General features: G+C 50.4%; 1 protein-coding gene across 1 annotated transcript; it reads left to right on the top strand.

Moving 5' to 3' along the window:
• The first annotated feature begins 4,922 nt into the window (after nt 1–4,922).
• Nucleotides 4,923–6,365, top strand: LOC136494286 (flavanone 3-dioxygenase 1-like). The gene is made up of 3 exons (XM_066490456.1): nt 4,923–5,300; nt 5,391–5,819; nt 5,914–6,365. Exons 1-3 carry the CDS (start codon nt 4,923–4,925, stop codon nt 6,250–6,252), a joined length of 1,146 nt encoding a protein of 381 aa, XP_066346553.1. The 3' UTR covers nt 6,253–6,365.
• The last annotated feature ends 4,077 nt before the right edge of the window (nt 6,366–10,442 follow it).

The raw sequence follows: 10,442 nt of genomic DNA, 5'->3' as shown, positions 1-10,442 counted from the left end.
GATGGCGCGATTTGGGTCTGTCTGTCTACCCTTCAAGGCACCTAACCGCCTGCCGCCCCCCAAAAAAAATTGCCGGTGTCAATTATTCTACGGGGTTTTGAAAACAATCCAACAACCCCAAGGTCAGAACCGCGCGACCTATCAGCAATTCAGCATTGCTTGGATTTCAAAAAAAAAAAAAAAAAAAAAAACCCAGCATTGCGTGCGTGATGGCTGCTAGCTCAATCACCCAAAGTCAGTCAGAACCGCGCGATTATGTTGTTTTATAAAATGATAGAGTATTGCTAGCTCGATCGCGCTGAACTGGTCTCGGCGTGCTACTCTACCTGCGGCTTCTTGTCACGTTACATAACACAGGTATCTGAACAGATCAATTTCTAAAGTTGTTTTGAGCTAATTTTTTTATACGTTTGATCTAATCTAAAAAAACAGAATAAATATGTATGACACTAGTGATAAAAATACTCTTTCTGTCCTAAAAAAAAGTGCACTTCTCGCTTATGGAGAGTATATAAAAAATAGTATCAATATTTATATCTCTAAATAAGTTTAGTGTAAAAGTATGTTTCACAAGTAATCTAATGATACTCGTTACACATCATAAGTATTAATATTCTTTTATATATATTTGGTCAAACCTAAAAAAGTTTGACTTCTCGATAAACGTGATGTGCACTTATTCTGGGATAGAGGGCATATATTTTTATTATACTAATTTGGTGTTATAAATCACAACATTTTTTCCCTATAGATTCGATCAATTTACAAAAGCTTGACTTAACATAGCTTGAGAAATTAATTCATTCAGGGACATCGGGTACAATCAAAAGAATAACTAACAAGAGAGTAATTCGTAATTATTTCTTATAGTCAAACAATGACAAAGGAGCCAAAGGGATAAGCCATCCACCTCGGCACGAGAGCTGCAGGCCTTTGGAGGCCACTCCGGAACCAGCGACCACAACCAACCCTAATCTTAGCGCCCATGGAGCCTCCTCCCTCCCTCATATCGCTGCTCCCTTCTACATGCTGGGACTACAGTTTCGAAGGCTACTCCAAACAATGCCTACCTTGACGCAACTCTGATTGAGAGATTTCCCCAATGGCCTCCCCGACTCCCTACCTTGACGTCGTTTGCCAGCCGCCAGTGTGGGCCCAACCATGCTCTAACATCGAAGCGGTCACCGCCCAAGCCACAGCGGCGGGGTCGACCCCTCGACAGTCGTTGAAGACAACCCCATCGTCGGAAGCGCGTCCTCGCTTGACAAGAATCTTTTGACCGCGGCAGGGGCGGCGACAGTGGGGCTTGCCGGGTCATGAGTGGTGGTGACAGGTGTGTACGTCCCATCAAAAGCTCGGACCTTAGGTTCCCATAGCCCAGCGGCGCCACTTCTCTGCTCTAGGCCTTGTTTAGATTGGAGTTAGGAATCAGTATTTGGCACTGTAGCACTTTCGTTTGTATTTGACAATTATTGTCCAATCATGGCCTAACTAGGCTCAAAAGATTCGTCTCGTAATTTACAATCAAACTGTGTAATTAGTTTTTTTATCTACATTTAATACTCCATGCATGTGTCCAAAGATTTGATGTGATGGAGAGAGAGTGAAAAAACTTGCAATCTAAACAAGGCCCTAGATGTGGAGAATCTCTGTTCCAAATGCGGACGGTCGGCGTGATGTGCTACCGCACGAGACGAACACTGGGCGCAACAACTCAGAGCCAGGAAAGGAGCGACTGCACCGAAGCTGACTGTCGAGGCGCATCTCGGAGGACCTACGCGGCGAGTGCCTTAACCGCCTCTATTCATTCCACCATGTGGCAACTGCAAGCCGCCCCAGTGTTGCCTACGTTGGCAAGGTTTTTAGCACCTCACGCGCGACTGCAACGGGTCGTGCCCAGCTGCATCCAACGACTCCAATGCCACAGACGCTGACAACAACTTTGCTTCATCCGGGCGAGTCGTGTTTCCAACCGACAATGCCGACTGATGTCGTGGCCGAGGGGAGCACTCCATTGCCAGAGCCAGGAAGTCACCCTGATTCTCCCGACACACCCCTCCTCTGTGGTGGTGAGCTACCACCTGGTCACCCTTTTTGAAGGATTTCATTGTGACAGTCTTGGCCAACAAGCCCACCCCCTATTGTCCAAGCCAAGACAGAAGAGGGCGCCACCATAAAAAGGATCTAACAATGCCTAGAGGGGAGTGAATAGGCGTATCTAAAAATTTACTGTAAATGCTAAGTTCAAATTTGTCAGCCATTGTCGAAGGTCCTGACAGTTTGGGTCAGAACTCCCGACGTCGTCAAAAGTTCTGGCACAAACTGTCAGATGTCCCGACGCCTACGTGAACTACAAAAGCAATGCCAAATTTAATTTTACGGATAAATAATCTTACAACCCCACTTTCTAGTGGTTTGGTGAAGATGTTGGGTCACTACCTTGACGTCGAAATGCCTTTAAATTGTAGATCGAGTCCAAACTATAAAATAAAGTTTGGGAGATAGAGAGACAAACAAATACAAGTAATTTTGAGCAAATCACAACAGCAACAAGCACGCGGGACACAAGGATTTATCCCAAGGTTCGGCAACCCTACAAAGGAGCTCCTACGTCCTCGTTGTTGAGGTGGCCACAAAGGTCAAAGTCTCTTTCACCTCCTTGCCTCTCTCAAAACAACCATAAAGGTCATTTGAGCTTTCCCCTAAGAAATCAAGGCTAATAGAAACTTCACAAGGTTCTTCCACAAGATGAAAGCTCTTGGGCGACGTCTAGCCGGCTAGGAGCAAAGCCCCAAGAGTAATAGACGCAAATCCAACAGGGTTGACAAAGAAATCAAGTGTTCAAGCTTGCCAAAGTGATTTTCTTACTCAATCCACTCTCCTATCACTCAAATCCTCAGGGGAATCGAAGTTTGGAGCAAAGAAAAGAGGAGAGGGGAGCCTTGAATGCTTGGGAGCTATTTTAGACGAAGGTTGGCGGCAGTGAATCGGTGGGTGACGGTTAGAAGAGAGAAGATGGCTATTTAAACTCATAGTAGAAATCTAACTGTTCAGATCTATGTCGGAAGTTCTGACGCAGATATCGGGACTTCCGACCTCTAAAGAAAATACTATTCATAGCTAGGTCAAAGTCACTACAAGCAGGTCAATGTCGGAACTCCCGGCGTACGTCAAGACTTCCGATGGTCGGGACTCCCAACGTACGTTGAGAGTTCCGACGAGTGCAGACAGCAGGCCAGGCAAGGTCTAGGTGTCGGGACTCCCGACCTGAGTCAGGACTTTCGACCGTCGGGAGTTCCGACTCACATCAGGACTTCCTACGGCTGCAGTCACCGCGCAGGCTAAGTGACTGGGCGTCGGGACTTCCAACCTGAGTCGGGATTTCTAACACCAAAAGTCTCGAAAAAATATTCTACGTGCCCATAAAGTGCTAGAGTGTCTCTCTTTTGATTTTATTTTATACTTGAGCACTCTATCTTCCTTAGACCTCTTAAACTTACATCTCTCTTTATAGTACGGCGAACCTAAACCCAAAAACGAGAAAAGTAAACTTGAAGAGCATTTTAAGTTCGTCCGTCATTTGTACTTGAAGAAATTGAGGAACACAATTTCATCTTTATCAACACTTTGAAACTTTCATGGGACTAATAACTATGATATATCTCATTAAGATCACATTAGTCCCTAATTTGAATATCATCAATACACCAACACATACGTAGAGGGCAAATGCACTTTCACACCAGCCGTGCAAGGCACCCTGCACCTACCTACCCGGAGCAGGCAACTGGTCACGCAGAACATCCCTCATGTGCCGGCTTCCAAGCGGGCCGAAGTGCTTCTACGTACTACGACGAATGGGTGTGCTGCACGATGACGTCTCGACGTTTAGTGCCTCAATGGCGAGGTACGATGCCATATAGAGTGAGGTGATTAAACCTAGCCATGCCAGGAAGATCAAGGAGTTGTTCCAGGTGAAGGAGCATGCGACGACACGTGTGGCCACACATGGAGTGGCCACCGCTCGTGTGTTGAGTCCCTTTGTGCACGCAGATGCCATCAATTTAGGTTGTTTGTTTAGCGAGCAGTACTTCCACAAGAGTGTATGGTCACCCCTCAAGTGTTTGCTTTGGCTCTAGGGCTTGTTTGCTTCGACAGTGTGTTGCTAAAGTCGGCTTTCTACCTTAATGCAATGGTATATCAAGGTTTTGCATATTCAAGAAAAAAACAATGACAAAATTATATATTAACTGAGTAATAATAAAAGAATGGGCACCAAAATAAATATAGGAGAAATGCGAGCATATGCGCGGTCAGGCACAACATCTTTGTTCTCTACTAACATGTCTATGGACCGCGATGTGAAACGGTAGCTACAGGTACCCATCACGAGTCGGCAATTGAAACACAAAGAGAATAGGATTGCGGGAGAACACGACGAGTCAGTATCTGATTGCGAGGAGGCTGGAGCTATATCAACTTTGTACCTTAATTCCATAAGGTTCTAATGGTTTTTTCGGCTGATAAGTTCAAATTAACAGAACAAAATATTAAATAATAGAATGTGTTACTGGCAGTAACTAAATCACGTTACGTTGACCAGAACAAACGCTACATTATAGCGCTCGATTCCTTAAAGAAAAACAAATACTAAAATATGATACAGTAGTTGTGTTAGTGCACAGGAGATGTGCATGAGTCGCCGGGATGTCCCGTCATCAGCTAGCGACCTATCAAAAAAAAAAAGTGGTCATCTAGCATACGTGCCGGCCATGCTGTTACATAACAGTGGAATATGTATATAGCAGCGTGCGAGTGCGATAGCACCGGCTAGCAGCAGCGCATCACGGCACGTCCCGGAGCATCATCACGATCCGACGAGCGGCGGCGGCGGCGGGGAGGACGACGCAGAGCAGACCACCATGGCCCAGGTAAGCAGCGGGGTGCCGTTCCTCCCGACGGCGGCGTCGGAGGACGCGACGCTGCGCGCATCGTTTGTGCGCGACGAGGACGAGCGCCCCAAGGTGCCGCACAACCGCTTCAGCGACGAGGTGCCGGTGGTGTCGCTCGAGGGCATCGACGGCGGGGGCGCGCGGCGGGCTGAGATCCGTGACCGCGTGGCCGCCGCCTGCGAGGACTGGGGCATCTTCCAGGTAGTGGACCACGGCGTGGACGCCGCGCTCGTGGACGACATGGCCCGCCTCGCGCGCGACTTCTTCGCGCTCCCGGCCGAGGACAAGCTCCGCTTCGACATGTCCGGCGGCAAGAAGGGCGGCTTCATCGTCTCCAGCCACCTCCAGGTATATATGCGTGCCGTATGTGTGCGTGTTGGTGCTGGTGCTGCACTGCTGCCTGCCTTCACGTATTAAGCGTAGCCGGCAGTTGTGCAGGGGGAGGTGGTGCAGGACTGGCGTGAGATCGTGACCTACTTCTCGTACCCGGTGAAGGCGCGCGACTACTCGCGGTGGCCGGACAAGCCGGCGGCGTGGCGGGCGGTGGTGGAGCGGTACAGCGAGCAGCTGATGGGCCTGGCGTGCAAGCTCCTGGGCGTGCTCTCCGAGGCGATGGGCCTGGAGACGGACGCGCTGGCCAAGGCCTGCGTGGACATGGACCAGAAGGTGGTAGTCAACTTCTACCCCAAGTGCCCGCAGCCGGACCTCACGCTGGGTCTCAAACGCCACACCGACCCCGGCACCATCACGCTGCTGCTGCAGGACCTCGTCGGCGGCCTCCAGGCCACGCGCGACGGCGGCCGGACCTGGATCACCGTGCGGCCCGTCGAGGGCGCCTTCGTCGTCAACCTCGGCGACCACGGCCACGTGAGTAGTCTCCGTTCGTTCGTTTGTCCGTTTGCGGCCATGTGTGATGGACTGCTAGCTGGCGCTTACACATATATGTGACGAACGTGTGCAGCTCCTGAGCAATGGCAGGTTCAAGAACGCGGATCACCAGGCGGTGGTGAACTCAGAGTGCAGCCGCCTGTCCATCGCCACGTTCCAGAACCCGGCGCCCGATGCGACGGTGCACCCGCTGGCCGTGCGGGACGGGAAGGCGCCCATACTGGACCAGCCCATCACCTTCGCCGAGATGTACCGCCGCAAGATGGCGCGCGACATCGAGCTCGCCAGGCTTAAGAAGCAGCCCAAGGCCGAGAAGCAGCTGCAGCAGCAGAGTGCCACGGAGTTCGCTGTGCCAAATGCCAAGGAGTTTGCCGTGCCGAATGCCAAGTCTGTCGAGGACATTCTTGCATGATAAGTCGGCTGATCCATTGATCCATGGTGTATATATATACCGTGAGATTCATTTATATGTAAGAACATATATAGCTACAAGCGTGTGGCAATTAAGTTAAGCGCTATGAAACAATGTGTGCAACCTGAAACTAAGGCCTCCGAGACGACTATGCATTACTTTCTTTCTCTTTCTTTGGAATGTATTTCTTGGATCTGCAGCTCGAGATACATGGACGGATCTTCCGAGTGCCTGCTTCCAAGCGAGGTGAGATCCTAATCATGCAGCGATTGAGTTCGGGCATGTCTACGCCATGCGCATCAGGGAAGAAGGCTTACGAGGAGCTCTACAAGGCCGAGCATAGTGCACAACCGGAGGTTGAAGATGAGGGCAGCGTGGACATTTTCTCCACCTTCTCTCTCTAAAACTGAGAAAATTGATAAATGAATAAAATAATCTGTATGGCGTGTCTTGGCAAAACAACCACGAATTTGTGGTGTCTTTGGGCAAATTCTCGGTCTCACGGTGTGACCTAGCCAATTACACGTTTCTCCAGTGTCCCCGGTAAAATTTGCCAAAGATTGTCTTCCATGTGCTGTGTGATTGTGTGACGGTAAATTATGAAAATTATATCCAGCAAGTCGATTATTCCATTAGACTTGACCGATAACATCGAGGAATTTTAAAGAAATGACAAACCGGCCCAATATAATGGAGCCGGCCGGTGTGATCGGAGTTAGTACTGCATGAGCCGGCAAGACCAGCATACGTGAAAATGAGCGTAGCAGCCCTCACCACTTCGGCGGCAGTCCTCGCCCCTCTCTCCTACGTGGAGTCAGGGTCCTTAACGGTCCGTTGCGGTTAACCTCAGTGACACCTTCACTCTCAGAATAATTACATATCTCGTTTTCCGAGTAGTCATTTCTTTTTAAAAAAAGTAATCATATACATATATACAAATATACTAACATTGTGATGTGTAATAAGTATCAGTTTAAATCAATAGTAGAATATTATTTTTCAATAAATATATTATAATATAAAAATGTTGACGAAATTATCAACAGATTTATACCATGGTGGGAGAGTATTCACCGGTGGCAACGCGGATCGGATCTCCGCCATAGAAGAGACGATGGGCCTGCACGTGGTCCCAAAATGGGCCCGGCGGTCTCTCCGATCTGGTAGACTGGTAGGCCGCCTTAGGAGTCAGGACCGACTCGACTCCACCCAACAGGGCCTCCATACACAGCCCAACCACATGCTGGGCCTGACGCCACACCGGCCCCGGCACACTGATAGTCTGATACACTGCTGCTGCATGGTCCTGGTTAAGGATGGCAACGAGGATGTACCCGTCGGGTATCGCCGGAACGTTCTCTTCCCCGCTACGGAGAATTCATTCCGTCTCCGTCCCCGTCCCCGTTAACTATCTCGGGTATAGATTCTTGCACATCCCCGTACCCGTCGGGCATCGATCGGGTAACAGATACCCGACGGGTACTGCATACCCGATAAACAAGGACACTTGGGGTCGCAGCTTTGCAATCGAAGACGTTTCTTCTTCATCCGGGTATAAGTGTCAGAGTCTCGGAGATGCCGAGGAGAAGAAGCGAGGTTGCGAGGAGGACGAGCAAAGGTGGTAGAGAGACCGAACTGAGGAAGCGAGGGGCACGAGCGCTCGTGAGGCGGGCGTGCTTGTGCTGCTGGCGGAGATGATGAGAAAAAATTAAACTAGGGTTCCTAGAACACACAAGTTATTTAAAGTTTACATTTGTTGTGGCCAGCACGCGCGCTGAGGATGTCCACGATAGCAAATGGAATGCTGGCCGTCCAAGTCGTGATGGGTGGTTCTCGTTGCGTTGACCGATGAGCGTAGGCGTCGTCTGGTCAGAGCCCTGATGCGCCCAGGACGTTGTCGTCTCGCCATTGGTCAGCCCGTGGCCAGTGGCCCACGCGCATGGGCGCGCCTGAAGGACTAGTATATATGATTGTTCAGATTTGGACCAAAATACCTATGTTGAGCTTCTTTGGGCCTAATACTCGCATGACAGCTCAAATAGTCGGGTTCCCCAACGGGTAACGGGGACGGGTAAACAGGGAACGTTCCCGTACCCGCTATACCCATCGGGGATAGATTCTTGTACATTTAGATGCCCGCGGGTAAAGATATGATCTGATCCCCGTCCTCTAACGGATCAAATACCCGTCAGGTATCGGGTATCGGGGGTCGTTGCCATCTTTACTCCTGGTGCCTGGTGGACCTCGTCGGCGGCCCAACGTGTATCTCGTGCTGCAGTTACAGTCTCGCACAGCGGTGTCGTTGCTATTGTCCATATGACCATATATATCAGCCTCAGGAGAGAAGGAGCGTCATCCTCATCCATGATTCCAATCCATGGCGTGCAGCCTTCGTGATGCTCTTGCTTTCTTGTGCAGTAGCGCTACTTAGCAGCGTGCAGAAATCCTGTGCGCGTTTCGCGTGTAAGTTTCCGGCGCAGCTGCGTGAATGGGACGGGCAGGAGATCAGCGCGAGGTTCGGTTGGCATTGGTGATTGGTGCCTCTTTTCTCAGGCGACGAGACTGCGCACTGGGCACTGGCATCGGCATAGCTCACGCCAAACTCGCCTCCACACAACCATTACACAGCAAACGGAAAACGTTCGAGCTTGGTCCCAGCTGATGAGACGCTCGTCACAGGAACAACGTGCAGCTGCTGCCCCGGCCTACCCCATCTCAGCTCAGCAAGGCACGGGAGAAACGGGAAAGGGAAAAGAGAGCCCAGCCACTAGCAGCTAGCAGTCCCAGTCACGCGGCCCCGTACGTCCCGCGTCCCGTGCACACCACGCAGCGAAACCGGCAGACTGGCGTCACGGCACACAGGTTCCGCTTCCGCCTGCCCCGTGCATGCTAGCTCGGCACAAGCCATCGAAAGCGACGGGGGTCGGCGATGGCCGTGAGACTGCGAGAGAGAGCGCGCGCGCGCTCGCTGAGCAGCTGTCGCGGTCGTCGCTGGGGCGCACATCCATGTGCTGTGCCGTCGTACGCTGGCTAGCTAGCTAGCTAGCTATCTAGGGATTGCACGGAGGGCGTACGACGTGCGCGCGGGAGTCACAACCGCCACCCAGCCCGCCCGGCCGCGAGGTCTCAGCGGTGGCGTTGCATTGCATCCGTGACGGCCCGCGATGCATAGCCCGTGAGCGAGGCCGTGGCACGGGTGAGGTAGTACGCTCCCATGCCGCATCGCTGTTCCCTGCATTTCCATCCATGTCGCCCGCCGCAGGCAACTCCTGTGTGCGCGCCGAAACCGGGCAACGCTTTCCGTGGTCCGGACCGCTCAGATCACGCGCGCACGCAACGCAACTAGACTGATCCGTAGGCTATTATTAAGGCCTTGTCTAGTTTCAAAAAATTTTCTCAAACAGTGCTACAGTAGCTACCATATCGAATCTTGCGATACGTGTATAAAACATTAAATGTAGATGAAAAAAAAACTAATTGCACAGTTTGGTTGAAAATCGCGAGATGAACGTTTTCCCGGTTCGCAACCCCTTTAGTCCCGGTTTTGGAACCGGGAGCACGAATTCGGGACTAAAGGGCCCCTCCTTAAGTCCCGGTTTCGCGCCCGGGACTAAATGTGGACCTTTAGTCCCGGTTGGTAATACCAACCGGGGCTAAACCCTTTAGTCCCGGTTGATAATACCAACCGGGACTAAAGATTTTTTTTCTTTTTTTTTGTTTCTATTTCTATTTTCACGCTGCTACCAGGTTTTTTTGTTTCTATTTCTATTTTCCTTTTTTTTCTATTTTTACGCTGCTACCGAACTAAAGGTTTTCTTTTTTTTGTTTCTATTTTCTTTTTTTTTAATTGATGATTCGTTTTGGTTTTTGAATACGCATTCTACGCTGCTAGAATATACGTACGTTTATAATGTTCAACATTTTGTATAAACTATAGTACGAAGGACCTTTAGTCAAGGATCAGCGGTACAATCCCATAGAGCAGATCCTGTTCAAGTTCGTGCTGCATGGTTCGAGAGCTGAGCTTTTAAGTTAGCTTTTACTTTTCTGAACAAGCGAGGTGGTGCTAATAGGTGGGACTGGCCAGCAATTTCAGTATATTGCGTACTGGGCCGGCCCATCGAAGCTCCTATAAACACCCGGGACTAAAAGACCTTTAGTCCCGGCTGGTAATACCAGCCGGGACTAAA

Source organism: Miscanthus floridulus, chromosome 11 (genome assembly GCF_019320115.1).
Source record: "Miscanthus floridulus cultivar M001 chromosome 11, ASM1932011v1, whole genome shotgun sequence".
Taxonomy (NCBI): domain Eukaryota; kingdom Viridiplantae; phylum Streptophyta; class Magnoliopsida; order Poales; family Poaceae; genus Miscanthus; species Miscanthus floridulus.
This window is presented reverse-complemented; position numbering and strand designations above follow the sequence as displayed.

Excerpts from the sequence above, each read along its gene's own strand:
- LOC136494286 (XM_066490456.1), top strand. The coding sequence starts at position 4,923 with ATGGCCCAGGTAAGCAGCGGGGTGCCGTTCCTCCCGACGGCGGCGTCG. Across the intron at positions 5,301-5,390 it reads TCGTCTCCAGCCACCTCCAG|GGGGAGGTGGTGCAGGACTG; the intron begins GTATATATGCGT and ends GCAGTTGTGCAG. Across the intron at positions 5,820-5,913 it reads ACCTCGGCGACCACGGCCAC|CTCCTGAGCAATGGCAGGTT; the intron begins GTGAGTAGTCTC and ends GAACGTGTGCAG.